This window comes from Carettochelys insculpta, chromosome 1 (assembly GCF_033958435.1).
Source record: "Carettochelys insculpta isolate YL-2023 chromosome 1, ASM3395843v1, whole genome shotgun sequence".
Lineage (NCBI taxonomy): Eukaryota > Metazoa > Chordata > Testudines > Carettochelyidae > Carettochelys > Carettochelys insculpta.
The window spans coordinates 129,617,584-129,633,568 of NC_134137.1; the positions used below are offsets into that span (position 1 = coordinate 129,617,584).

The following is a 15,985-nucleotide window of genomic DNA, read 5'->3' on the forward strand; positions in this document are numbered from 1 at the left end:
TCTAAGTGTACAGTCTTTGTTGTAGTTAATATGCTGAAAGTTTCAAAGTTCTTTGTAAAAGGAGAAGTAGTTAAGGGAAAAGATGGAGGAAACTAAATAACTGAACTTCCTGTTAGATCAACTGTAGAATGACTTACTCGTATTTTGGAAAATGTCTAAAAATGTGAAAGTGCAAATATTTAGGGCTTCAAGAATAATAAATCCACATTTAGTTTAAAACAAGCAGTTATTTCACTTTAGTCTTTTGAAGAGTATGTTTATCTACCTAATGTTGAAAAATAAGTTCATTAAATTTTTAAATGTTATATTTTAATTAACATTTTTCATTTTGGCACTTAAAAGGTTATTTTAGAAACAGAAACAGAAAAGCTGTTAGGGAAGTCTCCTTCAAGACTCGATACCTTTATCAAGACATTGGAGGAGGACCGAGATTATTATAAAAGTGAAGCTGAGAATTTGAGGAAGATGTTTCGAAACACGTCAAGTCCTAAACACAGCCCTACTCGGAGCAGCATTTCAAAACATTCTTCATCTATCCATGTAAGCTTTGCATATATTATAATAGTGATGCATTTATTTTGTACTGAAATCCATAACGCCAAACTTTGCTCAAAATCCATGTTCAGTAATAAGATAGTCTACTAGTTATGAACATGGATGTCAACCTGAGGCAATTCCCATGTAGCTAAGCACTGCTTTGTTCTAGATTTACACTTTCTTAAATGCTTCTAAAGGCTTACTGTGATTACATTTAAGTACTTCCAAAGGTGTTTAATAAAAATAGTTTTCTGATAGTTAGACAATTACTTGCTCAAAACAAAGCAAATCAAGCCTTTTAGTTCCGTGGTATAAAATGAATAGAGAGTACTCAGCCAGATTGATCTGAAACTGAGTTTTTGCATATGAAGTATTTCCAGTCTCCATTTAATGTTGTTTAATATGTAACATTTATAGAAATGCATATGCATCTAGGTTGATTGTGTTGAACCTGTTTGCTGAACTTTATACTTTGTGTTTTGTAATAGTAGTAGTTTCAATGCATAAGTTAATGGAAATGTGTACAAATTTTGTTTCTAATCATTACACTTTTTTATATTCTTTAAGGGAATGAGTTCAGATCCAGAAATTATGAAAATATTCAGAGAACGTGAAGAACTTAAGTCAATGCTGGAAAAATATGAGCGTCACATGGCAGAAATTCAGGGTAACATCAAGGTTCTAACAGCTGAGAGAGACAGAATCGCCATTCTTTATGACCGGGTAATTGTATTCACAGGAGACATTGGAAAAGTATGAGCAACACTTTAAAGGAAAAAAAAAATAGTCTTGCATTAGAAATTCTGGTCTCATCTACTCTGAAATATTTTATGGTTGAAGTTTTCGGGCTATGACATCATTACCCACAACATTGTTGAGATGCACTTATAGTCACATCTTGTGATTAAAGCTGGTCAGATTTTTTTTTAACATTGACATTTTGAAAAAATCAGAAACTCAAATATTTCTGCTAAAAGTGACTGGGGCATGTCACTTCAACATCTTATGGCAGTTGTAATTTGTGCTTCTGTACTCTTTTATAGGCCAAGCTTCCTGTTCAAACTGTATTTCTCATAAGGTACCATAGTCTTTGTTGAAGAGAGCTGTTGATGCATCATTGTAATGTTCAGATGCTTAATTTTTCCAATGAAAAAATCTAAATTCTCATCAGATATTTTTTGCCAAACACTGAGCAAACAATCCAATATCTGTTAAAGTTTTGATGGAAAATTTTTGAGCAGCCTTACTTGTAAAGTAGATAGCCCATAGTACAGTGCTTTATCTGTTTGTACATTTCCAATATAATGTGTTTAAAAATAACAGGCACAGGAAGAAATATCCCGACTTCGCCGAGATATTATCAAATCCCCCAAGACTCCTAAAACTACTGTGACAGCCCAGGCTATCTTAAGGCGTGTTGAGGCAGAAAGGGATACAATTCTTTCTGACTTCCGAAGGATGACAACCGAACGAGATAGCCTTAGGGAGAGGTTAAAGGTTTGATTTTTATTCTAATGAATATGTGGTTATTACTAAATATAGGTAGTGAACTTTAAAAGTAACATTTTGTATGCATTTTTTGCTTTTGTATGAAACAGATTGCCCAGGAGACTGCATTTAATGAGAAGGCACACCTGGAACAGAGAATTGAAGAGCTGGAATCAACAGTTCAAAATGTAAGGAAAAATATCTTGTTTAAATAGAGAATTGTTTTTAATGTCATAAAATTGACATTAGTTGTTTATGGGTGCCATTTCAGAAGGGCAGGAGGCCAATGACCATAGGTATCGGGACAACTGCACTTGCTCGTCTTTCCTTTCTCCTGTGTCTCAGGGAGAGCAAGGAAAGTACATGGCTTGCCTGCATGCCTCTCATTCCTGTCTAATGAGGGGAGGGAGCATCGGGGTAATTCATGCAAGCCATGCACTGTTGTTTTACTCCCCAGTAGTCATGGAACCCAGAAGAAGAGTAAGCAGCACCCCTTTGCTCTCCTGAATGGTACTGTTGTTGCTGTTAAAGGTCTGCAGGTATAGTGTTAGGGCCAGCTTTTCTAAAGGTGTATATGAGTTAACTGAGTGTTCCTGAATAGTTAATTTGACTGTTTAAGTGAGTAAAGTGAGGCTTGAGCCCTTAATTTATAAATGAAAAAACATTAATCAAGGAAATATACATATTAAATATTTTGTTTCAGAGATTATAATGTTTGAAGTAAAAACATCAATTCGTCCACATTTAAGAATGTAATGGAAGCTTGTATTGCTCTCAAAGTGAGATTCTAATATACCAGTAACTGAATATGACTTACCAGAAAGGCTTAAATTCAGCCAGAGCCCCCAGAGCTGAGCTCTGATAATATTTTCAAACCCAGAACTTAGGGGTCTTTGGGCTTCAGCCCTATGGGAGATCTTGGGGGTAGGGGAATGGTTTCTGGGAAATAATCATTGACAATTTAAGCCATGATTATAAGTTTAAATAATTGTTCTGTACCTTGTATCTCCTTGGGAATCCCTTTGGTTAAGGGACACCCTTTTCTTTCTGCATCTCACCTGATAAACATGGAAGTTGGTACTTCAATATTCAGATCCGGTAATTTTAATGTTGAGAGAGCTGCTGAATGTACAGGGGTCTTATTGATTTGCTCTCAAATAGTTTGATGATTGATCAGAGTAACTGAGCCTACGTCAGCGGCTGATATAAGATTTTTAGCTATGCCAATTGCATAGATAAAATTGACTTTTCAGCCATCAACTTCTGTGTCAGTCTTCACCAAAGAAGGCCGATGGGAGCATTCGTCCCATCAACCTTCCTTAATCCTCACGGCTTGTGAAGAGTTACAGGGTAGAAGTTGACCCCAGAAAGCTCCTGAGTGGTCAATCTTCCACAGTAATGTAGATGGCAGCTTAGTGTGTCAATAAACTAGGGGAGAGGAGAAGGTAAAGAATTTGTAATTTTATTTTTTTCCCTTCTGTAACCCTTCTAGTAGATGGAGGCAGTAGCAGTCAGGGCCAGGTTCAATATCTGTGGGTTCCTTTCCATCTATACAACAAAGAACCAGGTTCAGCCCCCAGCCAGTGACCTGGACAAGTTAGACACCACATCCCAGGAGTCTCTGAGAGACAATATTTCCCCATTTGCAAACACCGGGGCTGACAGTAAAAAAAGAAACTTTTAGTGAAAGAGGGAAGTCCTCTCCCTGACCAGACTCTCTACCCCAACCTCACTGCTGCATCTTCCCTTCCTTCCAGATCTCCCAACTTCAGTCCTCTCCTGCACCCTCTCTCCTAGCTAGACACCACACCCACAGCTCGTTCCTGCACCCTCCCAACCTTCCAAATACCCCACCCTTAGCCTGCTCTCACTAGCCTTCCTTCTGACCAGACATCCACTCCAGCACCCTACCTCCCATCCAGACCAGTATCCCCACCCTCATCCCTATCCCACTCCCTGGCAGTCCCCTCTCACATGCTGAACCCCTCCTTTTTTGGCCTCTCCCCAGATCATGGAGGGTTCATAAAATCTACTAACCTGGGACCCCAAAAGAGTTAATCTGGCCTATGGGACACTCTGAAGCTTGATCCTCCATACTCCCTCACTCCCCCACCCCTGCCAGAGTGGTTTGTAACCCAACAGCAGCACCAGGGGAGTGAGGTATTTCAGCTGGAGGGGCCACATCAGTGAGTGTTGAGGGGATTTTTGTTTGGTTTTGGGAGAGGTTTCCTCTTGCTTACGTGGCCCTGATTGATTTTCTGTAGATCGGTGGCCCCCAACCCAAAAAAGTTCCCTCACCCTGCCATAAATAAAAGTAAAGTTGAAACCCTTTTTTGTCATAAATTACCATTTTTTAATTTAAAACAAAGTTTGGTAAACTAACATGATAAAGTTTAACTGCTTAATCTGTTTAATTATTTGTATTTTTATTAGTCTTCCTTTCTTACTAGTTACATAGGCCCCCTTATGTTATAGCTCCAATACTGTAATATGAATAATGTAATACTTAAGGTATTTAGAGCATAACAAAGGCATTTTGCCACCATGGAGAGGTTGGCTGGTGGTCCACAGGAAGGTTTGCATTGAGTGGGATAGGCCATGGGACAAAAGTTTAAGAACCACTGTCCTACAACTTCTTGCATTCCCCAGTAGCTGTCAGGGTAATTCTTTCAGACACTCCATGCGTTTCTTAGAATGTTAAATCTTTCAGTAGATCAGAGCGGATGATTTCTTTACATTTTAAGGTGAAGATTTTTACTAAACAAACTGTTTAAAAAATGACAATCTGATTTGAATGTAGGTTTGCAAGAAATCCAAATTGAGATTCTGGAATTATGCTTTGTTTCTGAGTTGAAGGACTAGAGGAATAGCTTAATAAAGCTTAAAATGGAACCTTATGCTCTGCAATAATCTCTCTTGGGGGTGGGGGCTACATCTACACTGGACATAAAAGTTGACTGCTGAATAGCAATTTTAGCTATGCCAGTTGCGTAGCTAAAGTTGATTTTACTGCAGTTGACTTCTATGTCTGTCTGCACAGCGGAAGGTTGATGAGAGTGTTTCTCACTTTGACCTTCCTTATTCCTCTCCTCTTGTGAGGAGTATGGGGTTGATTTGGATGCCTGGGAATGTCATTTCACACATGCACAAAATCAAACCTTGGAAATTCAACTGTGAGCAGGTTGATCTTCCGCGGTATTGTGGCTCTAGCCTATGTGTCTTTGCTCAGAAGAGAGCTATGTCCAGCATTTTTGATGCAGTGATTTTACCGCAGTATGATTCTCTGACTCATTATCATAATCATTTTACAATATGTTGTGTTACATCATCGTGCTCCATGATTTTTAACTTCTTCAGGTATGATAATAACTTCTATGGATGGGCATAGTCACCAAACCAAAACTTCCACTAACAAAACAACCTACAACTTTTACACTTTCTTTCTATGATCTGTCTCAAGCAAATAGTATAGTTTTGCCAGTACTACTCTGTCTCTGGTACAGAGATATACTACAAGAAAGATAAGACACATACTGCAGTTTCTTTTCATTGGTCAGTGGGCTTTGAATCAGTTCCTGAACATAGAAGATGTTATGGAGATCTGCCTTTCAGATAAAAGATGTACAGTACAAATCAGAGTAGAATCAGAAGAATTATTATTTAAAATACATATTTTTGTATTTTTTAATGTCTAGTTGTTTTACTTCTATAGCTTGACAGTGAACGTTTGGAGCAAATATCAAAAATAGCACTGATGAAGGAAACCATAGATTCTGTTGAAATGGAGATGAAAATATTGGCAAGACGGACACTTGATTCAGAAAGTGAACTCAGCAGACAAAAGGCAGAATGTGCTTCACTAAGGTACATAAAAACTACAGCAATTATAAAATAAGCATATATCCACTATTTTTAAAGTTATTCTCTTGATTTAAAGGAGCTCACGACACAGAATTCTTATGAGGGGCCCTCAGTTTTGTAATTAACTTTCCTCCATTCCCTAGCCTTCACTTTGGTGTGATATAACATAGATGCATTTGCCTTCAGAGCATGCTGCAAGGTATATTTATTTTCTCGGGCTTTTCTGAAAGATGAAGTTTGATGGGGATTGTGGTATATGTGGGATTAAGAATTTTTCGAGGAGTTTTTAAGGATTAAGTTTTTTTGTTTGGATAATATTGGATCAGAAACTAATTTTATTTGTTTTGTAACTCCTTTAAGACCTGTGTTTTACTTTTGTAAATCAAAGTAAATACAAAAACAAACGTATTTCATATAAAAGCTAGGTTTTCAGTCTCCTCAAACTATCCTCTCTCTGTCCTTGAGAGATACTCCAAGAGTAAATTATATTGGAGTTTCTTGCAAGACTAGAGCTGCGAGCCTGACTGGAGCTTGTAGCCAATTCTAAGCCACTAGTAGTGGGATGAGGCATGAACCACATTTAGGAGTGGACTAGTGAAGATGACAAGTTATGTAGCATGTATCCGAGGGAGGAAAGATCAACGAACAAGAAGGATGTACAGAGATGTGGTGAGGAAGACTACAAAGTGGCCCAGAATCACATTCAGGGTAGAGTGGAACCCATTGAAAGGAAAGAAACTGTGATTCTTTTCCAAGAGGGTAAAATAACTAATTCCCTTAAACATAGTTCAAATATATGTTTAATGTTACTCTTCTTTATAAGTAATTGCTGTAGTTGCCGCGGTTACAAATAGATTTGTGATGGACAGGGAACCTGCTCCACAGAATTGTGAATGTGAGAGTGGAGCTGGCCCTTGAAATATACTCTTTTAAGATGTGGGCCATATTATGAAAAATTTGAGAAACCCTCCCCTAAATTTACTGCAACTTCCTGTTAATCTTAGTTTTCTGAGCATGAGAAAAATCTGTGTTCTTTACCTGAATTTCAGTTATTTTTAAGATTGTTCTTGTTACACCTCCAAAGTAGCACAATAGCTCTTTCTACTTCCAAAGCACAATATAAGTGGGTATATAAACAATGCTTAGAAAATGCCTAAAACTGGTATGGGTAAAGTTATAAACTGCCATAAATCATGAGCAAGGTGCATTGACATTGCTTATAGTAGTAGTAGCATCCTTCAGTCTGCCTAGACTATGGATCGCGCCCTTTACAGTTTCAATTGAGGACTTCATTTACAGCGTCTACTGTGACTACGAAGGCCCACACGAGAGTGACAGTCCTTGCTGCATCTCTTGCAGATGTGGTGGGTGTCTGGCAAGTCCTCAGTGTACTTTCTGTGCGCTCGCTTCTCCTCTGCTAGCTGTCTGATCTTCAACTCGCCCTTCTGAAGGCCCTTGTGTAACCCCTGCCTCCATCTGCTGCGGTCGTCTGCTAGTTCTTCTCAATTGTCCAGCTCGATGTCTACCTCTCTGAGGTCTCTCTTGCAGACATCTTTGTAGCGCAACTGGGGGCGTCCGGGAGGTCTTTTGCCAGAGGCTAGCTCACCATACAGGATGTCTTTTGGAATCCTTCCATCATTCATCCTGTGGACGTGGCCAAGACAGCAGAGCCGACGCTGCCTGAGGAGGGTGTGCATGGTGGGGATTCCAGCTTGTTCAAGGACGGCGGTGTTGGTCACTCTGTCCTTCCATGATATTCCAAGGATGCACCTGAGGCAGCGCAAGTGGAAGACGTTCAGCCTCTTTTCCTGGTGGGCATACAGGGTCCAAGTCTCGCTGCCATAAAGGAGGGTGCTGAGGATGCAGGCTCTGTAGACTTGCATTTTCGTGTGAGTGTACAGCTTGTTGTTATTCCACACTCTCTTGCTGAGTCTGGACGGAGTTGTGGCTGGTTTTCCGATCCTCCTATTTAGCTCAGTGTCCAACGACAGGGTGTCAGTGGTGGTGGACCCGAGATAAATGAACTCGTGGATGACCTCTAACGTATAGTTGTCAATGCTGATTGATGGGGAGTCAGCAACATCCTGACCGAGTACGTTTGTCTTCTTTAGGCTGATGGTAAGCCCAAAGTCCTTGCACGCTTTGGAGAACCGTTCCAGCAGTTTTTGAAGCTGGTCTTCTGTCTGAGACACTACAGCAGCATCGTCTGCGAACAGCATCTCTCTGATGAGGACTTCCCGCACCTTAGACTTAGCTTTCAGCCTTGCAAGGTTAAACAGTTTCCCATCAGATCTTGTGTGCAGCAAGATGCCCTCTGTTGAAGATCCAAAGGCATGCTTCAGGAGGAGTGTGAAGAAGATCCCGAGCAAGGTCGGAGCAAGCACGCATCCTTGTTTGACGCCGCTCCTGATTCTGGAAGCATCCGATAATGCGCCGTCATATTGGATGGTTCCTCTCATGTCTTCGTGGAACGACTGGATCATCTTGAGTAACCGTGGAGGACAGCCTATCTTGTGGAGCAGTTTGAACAGACCATCCCTGCTGACCAAGTCAAAGGCCTTGGTCAGGTCGATGAAGGTTATGTAGAGTGGCTTCCTCTGCTCCCTGCACTTCTCCTGCAGCTGCCTCAGAGAGAAGACCACGTCAACGGGATGATTCCAGTCATTGAAAAGAAGTGTGCTGCACTCCTGGAGTACAAACGCTCACCGAGCCAGAGTACCCAGCAAGCACTTAGAGCGGCCAGAAGAACAGTACAGCAGACAGCCAGGCGCTGTGCCAACAACCACTGGCTCTAGCTATGCAGCAGCATCCAGACCTGTGCTGACTTTGCTAATCTCAGAGGAATGTACGAGGGTATGAAGAAGGCATTAGGACCCACCCAGAACAAGATGGCACCTCTGAAATCCAAATCTGGTGAAGTCATCGCTGACAAAGCCAAACAGATGGAGCGCTGGGTTGAGCACTACTCCGAGCTGTACTCACGTGAGAACGTTGTGGTTGACGCAACGCTCGATGCCGTCAAGCTCCTACCAGTAATGGATGAACTGGATCAAGAACCGACTGTGGATGAACTGAAGAGAGCCATTCACAGCATTGCAGCAGGAAAGGCGCCTGGCCAGGATGGTATACCACCAGAGGTAATCAAGTATGCCGCGGACACGTTCCTGGAACCCCTACATGAGCTACTGTGCCTGTGCTGGAAAGAGGATGAGGTTCCACAGGATATGCGCGACACTAACATTGTAACGTTGTATAAGAGCAAAGGAGACAGAAGTGACTGCAACAACTACCGTGGAATCTCCCTCCTAAGCGTCACTGGTAAACTGTTCGCTCGTGTCATCCTTGGCAGACTCCAGAAGATTGCTGAGAGGGTGTACCCCGAATCGCAGTGCAGATTCCGCACAGAGAGGTCTACCGTTGACATGGTCTTCTCTCTAAGGCAACTGCAGGAGAAGTGCAGGGAGCAGAGGAAGCCACTCTACATAGCCTTCATTGACCTGACCAAGGCCTTTGACTTGGTCAGCAGGGATGGTCTGTTCAAACTGCTCCACAAGATAGGCTGTCCTCCACGGTTACTCAAGATGATCCAGTCGTTCCACGAAGACATGAGAGGAACCATCCAATATGACGGCGCATTATCGGATGCTTTCAGAATCAGGAGTGGCATCAAACAAGGATGCGTGCTTGCTCCGACCTTGCTCGGGATCTTCTTCGCACTCCTCCTGAAGCATGCCTTTGGATCTTCAACAGAGGGCATCTTGCTGCACACAAGATCTGATGGGAAACTGTTTAACCTTGCAAGGCTGAAAGCTAAGTCTAAGGTGCGGGAAGTCCTCATCAGAGAGATGCTGTTCGCAGACGATGTTGCTGTAGTGTCTCAAACAGAAGACCAGCTTCAAAAACTGCTGGATCGGTTCTCCAAAGCGTGCAAGGACTTTGGGCTTACCATCAGCCTAAAGAAGACAAACGTACTCGGTCAGGGTGTTGCTGACTCCCCATCAATCAGCATTGACAACTATACGTTAGAGGTCGTCCACGAGTTCATTTACCTCGGGTCCACCATCACTGACACCCTGTCGTTGGACACTGAGCTAAATAGGAGGATCGGAAAACCGGCCACAACTCCGTCCAGACTCAGCAAGAGAGTGTGGAATAACAACAAGCTGTACACTCACACGAAAATGCAAGTCTACAGAGCCTGCATCCTCAGCACCCTCCTTTATGGCAGCGAGACTTGGACCCTGTATGCCCACCAGGAAAAGAGGCTGAAAGTCTTCCACTTGCGCTGCCTCAGGCGCATCCTTGGAATATCATGGAAGGACAGAGTGAACAACACCGCCGTCCTTGAACAAGCTGGAATCCCAACCATGCACACCCTCCTCCGGCAGCGTCGGCTCCGCTGTCTTGGCCACGCCCACAGGATGAATGATGGAAGGATTCCAAAAGACATCCTGTATGGTGAGCTAGCCTCTGGCAAAAGACCTCCTGGATGCCCCCAGTTGCGTTACAAAGATGTCTGCAAGAGAGACCTCAGAGAGGTAGACATCGAGCTGGACAACTGAGAAGAACTAGCAGATGACCGCAGCAGATGGAGGCAGGGGTTACACAAGGGCCTTCAGAAGGGCGAGATGAAGATCAGACAGCTAGCAGAGGAGAAGCGAGCGCACAGAAAGTACACTAAGGACTTGCCAGACACCCACCACATCTGCAAGAGATGCAGCAAGGACTGTCACTCCTTGTGTGGGCCTTCGTAGTCACAGTAGACGCTGTAAATGAAGTCCTCAATTGAAACTATAAAGGGCGCGATCCATAGTCTAGGCAGACTGAAGGATGCCTACTACTACTATAAGCAATGTCAATGCACCTTGCTCATGATTTATGGCAGTTTATAACTTTACCCATACCAGTTTTAGGCATTTTCTAAGCAGAGCTTTTCGCTGATTAAAAGCTTTTTAATCTTATTCTAATCCTTTGAACTGTTTGTTCTCTAGAAACCCCTCTAATTCTGGGGGATTTTGGGCAGGTATGGATTAGCCTTCATAATTAAAGGTAGACTAAGATACATGTAGGTGTAATATGTGAGATGACTTGAAATATCTCAGAAATTTCTGATTTACTTCAGCATTTGTGGTGACATTACAAAATGTGAGAAAAGCCATATTAATATAGCGTGTTTGCATTAAAGCTGTCGCTCTTGATACTTCTACAGCTTATTAAATGAAAAGACAGAACAGAGTCTTTCAGAGACACAGCGACATCTTGCTAAAAAAAAGTATGAATTACAGCTTACCCAGGAGAAAATTATGGTTTTGGATGAAAAAATTGGTGAGTTATATGTTAGTTAAAATTAAAGGTAGCATTGCTTTCTCTCTCCCTCACTTCTTCCACATTATGTAAAATTAATGTTTACTCAAATTTTATCTTATATTAAAGTGTTCTAGTAGTAGAGAGGCAAACAGTTAATTAATCACCAGAAATCCAGAATTAAAATGGTTTTATATTTTATGGTTAGATGAAAACACATGGGAACCTCAAAATGCTATTCTTGTCAAGTTCATCAACAAAGCAAATAACCATATTAATTAAGCCGATCTTGGACCGGGAAAAAAACTCATTCTAAAAACTGAAAATAAGTTCAATAAAGTTGTTTCATATAAAATGCTCATACTGTTAGGGTATGTCTACACTACCAGGTTCTGTTGCCCCAAACTTCCTTTTGGCGACAGAACTGAGAGCATCCAACACCCTGTAATGGGACTTTTGTTGGGAGAAACACTCAGTTTTGGCAACAAAATCTTCTACCTGTTGTGGGAGACTTTTTTTTTTTCTTTTCCCCTCTTTTTGCAGATAATAAAGAGACAGTGTAATCACCTGTTGTTTGGTTTGCATACAAACTGGCCTCCTCCAGTATCCCACAGTGCCTGCACTGATGGCTCTGCTCAGTGTGTTGATCTCTGCTGCCCCTCAGGCATGCACTCCTCCCATTTCAAAGCTCTGGGAAATATCTGACAGCTGAGTGAACTGCTCCATTTGGATATCAAACAAATCATTGGAATGCTCTTCTTCTGCCCTGCACTAGGAATACAGGGGCAGGCAGACCCCTGCTGCAGGGGGAGGTGGACAGATTTCTGTGATCCTTTGCCATTCCTTAGCACAGAGAGCTCACAGACCTAGTCATGTTTCTGTTCTCCGCATCTGAGGATGCTGTGGGAAAACTCTGAAGGAATTCCAAGATACACAGGCTCAGCTCTGCCTTCCCACAACACTGTATGGTGGGATACATACCCACCGGGCATTGCTCAAACAGTCAGTGATGATTCTCCCCTCCCTCTGCTCTGCGGCCCAAATGTGGACATGATCTGTTGTTTACAGAGAACAAATCTGAATGCTCTCTGTCGATTTTTGTGTTTCAGCTTTTAGGTGGCAACATAAGTTTTGTCAACAAAATTTGGTAGTGTAGACATACGTACTGTTGAACAGTAAGTTTTGTTACCCATCTGATTTGTTTGGACTCATCAGTAATATTTGTCTAACCAAATCAGGTAGAGCTGTCAGCATCCAGGGCCGGGTTCAACATCTAGAGATTCCTCTTCATTCATCCAACACAGAACCAGCTTGAGCCTCCTTCCAGTAACCTTGGAAATTCACACAATGCTTCTGGGTGCCTCTGAGAGGCAGTGCTCCCCACTCACAAGCACAGAGTCTAAAGTGTAGAAAATAAACTTTTAAGAAAAAGGAAGGGAAGTAACTTAGAATTGATTATGGGAAAACACCACAAACAAAGTTCTTAAACGAAACCATGAGCAGAAGTCCCACCACAAGTAAGTTGGGCAATATCCTTTTCTTCTCAGGTTTTTAAGTCCAGCAACATAAATGTCCCTTTCACATGCCCAACCTTTCTCTGCCCCCCACTCACAGTTGCTGCCTTTGGTCAGGGCAGACCCAGTATTCAGAGATGCATCTTCAGGATTCACCTCCCATCCTGAGTAGGAAAGGTAAAGAAACATCTTACTCACTCGACTGGTCATTTGCCATACACCTGCTCACTACTCTCCGTTGATGCCCTGTTGGCCACTTGTTATGCTGTTCCCATTCTCCTGCTCCTTCCAGTCACTCTGCTACCGCTTCTACTGGCCAGCAGGTTGTACTGGCTTGTGGTAGATCTCTGGACAAAACCCAGTGATTTCAGCTCTTGGCCCAAAGCACAGTCCAGCCACAAGAAATTTCAGTATAAAGTAAAATGAAGTAAAATTAAAATAATAAGACTCCTTATGGAGCCTATTTTAGCTCTGTCATTGAACCAGTGTTACAGCTCATACCTGGAGGACATGTAGCCTGCTGACTCAGAGATCTGCGCTCCCCATTCATCTTTACAGAAATCTGTCAGGGGATCCCTTGTCTATCTGAAAGTGGACAGTGTCTCTCTCCTTTGTGGTTGCTGGGATATGAGTGACCTATCCCTGCCCAAACCAAAATTCTGGGGACAACAAATGGGGTGAAAAAAACCCTCAGATACAGGAGTGACAGTCAAGTCCTAAAAATGAGGGAAACTGAAGGGGATATAGTGCACAGAAGTCCTGACAACATTCATTGTTTGTGTGTCAAAAACATTACTACTTTCTTAACTACTAGAACTTTTGATACTTTCTCACAATACACCAAAGCAGAGTGCATATTATAATTTGCACTCTGCTTTGCCTCTGTTTTAAATCTATTCCTAGGCACTTTGATTTCCACTACTGAGTTGTTGTTGTCTTATTGGTCTTAATATTTGCAATTAAAACATCTAAAAGTGTGTAAGTTTGCATTTGAGTCTTTAATAACTTAGGCCCTGATCCAGCAAATCACTCAAGCATGGGCTTTGAGTATGTTAGTAGTCCCATCGTCATTAGTATGATCATTTCTGTGTCCTGTATTATGTTTAACAGTTTTGTTGGCAATGAGCCTTAGTTGTGTTCTCTTGTGGTTTGGTAGTATATCAAACTATGTGAAATGGAAAATGATTAAACACTGTTGATAAAAATGAGCTTTTATGATTTATATTTGCAGATAACTTTTCAACACAAAATCTTGCACAACAAGAAGAAATCCGTATTCTCAAAGAAACTGTTGCTGAGCTTGATGCAGAAAAGGACTCTTTACAAGACTATGTGGATGAAAAAACTGAAAAAATTGCTTCCTTTCAAGAAACCGTGGCAATTAAAGTATGTTCTTGCATGCAAATTTCTCTATAATTTATTATTGATTTGTTAGTGTTACAACATTTTTCACAATAGTTATATATGCAAATGATCCTTTAGGTCACCTCATCACTGGGATCCTCAGAATTGCTCCCTGCCAAATTCTGCTCCCCATTAAAGTCTACTAAAAACTCACACTAACATAAAAGCAACTGACTTAGGCAGTATCTGTAGTGTTTTGTACAGCCTGATTTTGAAAATGACTTTCACCACTTTTTGGGTGACAAACTAAACTATCAGGCTAATAAGTTTAGCATTCTGAAATTTCTTCTTTAAATTCAGATTTAATTTTCTCTAGGGCCAAATTATCTAACACAACCAAATTGGAGATGGAGATGTAGTTACAACTTCATTATCCCTTGAAATGGTTACAGTGTATTTCCAGTTTGTAGCACAAATGGGCTCTTCACAGGGCTCAAGCATTCAACATTTGTCCTGAGGATGTGTCTTTTACTACAGTCCAAGGGGTGGTTTCAACCCAGGTAGATATATGTGTGCTAGCATTGCTAAAAGTAGTAGTGTGGGTGTGACAGCAAACAGCTTGTGCCACTCTCACAGCAGGTGACTTCCAACAGCTCTCCCTTCTCCCCCCTGCAAGGTAGGGACCTGTCTCTTAAAGTACTTGGAAAGTGGAGAGCTAACACTGCCCCTACCAAAACCACATCAAAGAGGAAGCATTCCCTACTTCATCCACCACACTGGTACCAACCATGCCGCAGCTTAGTACCTTTGAATTGGCAGGGACCTCTGATACCAGCAGTATTATTACAGCCCTAGATCCCATGTGGCAAGTTGTAAAAAGGAGTGCAGGCAGAAGATTGGTGCTGGGGTGGAAAAAACAGTAACACAAAAAAGTGCTCAGAACGGAGCAACTCTGCAGTAAAAAAGGCAACAGTCTGGTACCGCCACAATTCTCTGTATCACCTCTCACACAGATACATCAATCAGTACCATGATGTCAACAATTCCTTGTTCCAAAGCATCTGAAAATTGCCCTGGTACCAGAATTACCTCTTTTCAGTGTCAATGCTGTTTCACAACACTGCTTTGCTACCACTCAATCCACTAACAGAGCTGCTTCTCCTTTCTCTGTGGAGGAGGATGAAGAGGAAGAAGGGGAGACTTTCTCCTCCCAGCACTCTTCACCTATGCAAGGCAGCAGGTGCACCCTAAACCTCCACTAGGGTCTGAATTGTAAGGGTTGTATGATCACCCCTAGGAACCACCACTTGTTCCATTCGTACCTCGAACATTTTGGGACCCACAGACAACTTATAGACAGTTTTATCCCAAACCCCAAAAGAGACACCGTGGAGATACATTGGCACTGTTCACCAAGAATCCACAGTGCCCTCAGCTGCCCCTCCCAAGCAGAGCATTGAGGAGACGAAACAAGTTTTAACTCAGGTGGGGGTTCATGCCACCTTCACTTCAGTCTCGCCAGATGAGACTATTATTCCCCTTATGCCTGCTGATGGAGATGATTTCAGGATTTCTAGGAGCTCTTCAAAAGAATAGTTGAAGTGCTCCAGGTAATCCTGGAGGAGGTCTTTAAGTCATGTCACAATCTCATTAACATGCTTCACATGTTCACCTTCTCCAGAAATATCCTTCCAATTAACTCAGCAATCATAGAACCTGCAAAAAACATCTGGCAGCCCCTCACTACCATTCTACCCACATTTATGAGAGTGGACAAGAAAAACACTACATCCTTTCAAATGGGGTAGAATTCCTTTTCACACATCCTCGGACAAATTCATTTGTAACCAGAGCAGTTAATAAATGGGGGAAAGAACATTACTCCAGAACCACCCCTTATTATGAAGGGTGGGAAAGACTGGACTTATTCAGCAGCA

General features: G+C 42.0%; 1 protein-coding gene across 2 annotated transcripts in view; it reads left to right on the forward strand.

The window, feature by feature from the left end:
- Window positions 1–15,985, forward strand: part of TSGA10 (testis specific 10) — a 70,585-nt gene that overhangs the window by 14,845 nt on the left and 39,755 nt on the right. For both annotated transcript variants that reach the window (XM_074991633.1, XM_074991642.1), the window contains exons 5-11: window positions 343–540; window positions 1,105–1,260; window positions 1,861–2,034; window positions 2,136–2,213; window positions 5,738–5,889; window positions 11,096–11,211; window positions 13,936–14,090. In XM_074991633.1, coding sequence (XP_074847734.1) covers window positions 343–540; window positions 1,105–1,260; window positions 1,861–2,034; window positions 2,136–2,213; window positions 5,738–5,889; window positions 11,096–11,211; window positions 13,936–14,090 — 1,029 coding nt within the window. The remainder of the gene's footprint in view (window positions 1–342; window positions 541–1,104; window positions 1,261–1,860; window positions 2,035–2,135; window positions 2,214–5,737; window positions 5,890–11,095; window positions 11,212–13,935; window positions 14,091–15,985) is intronic.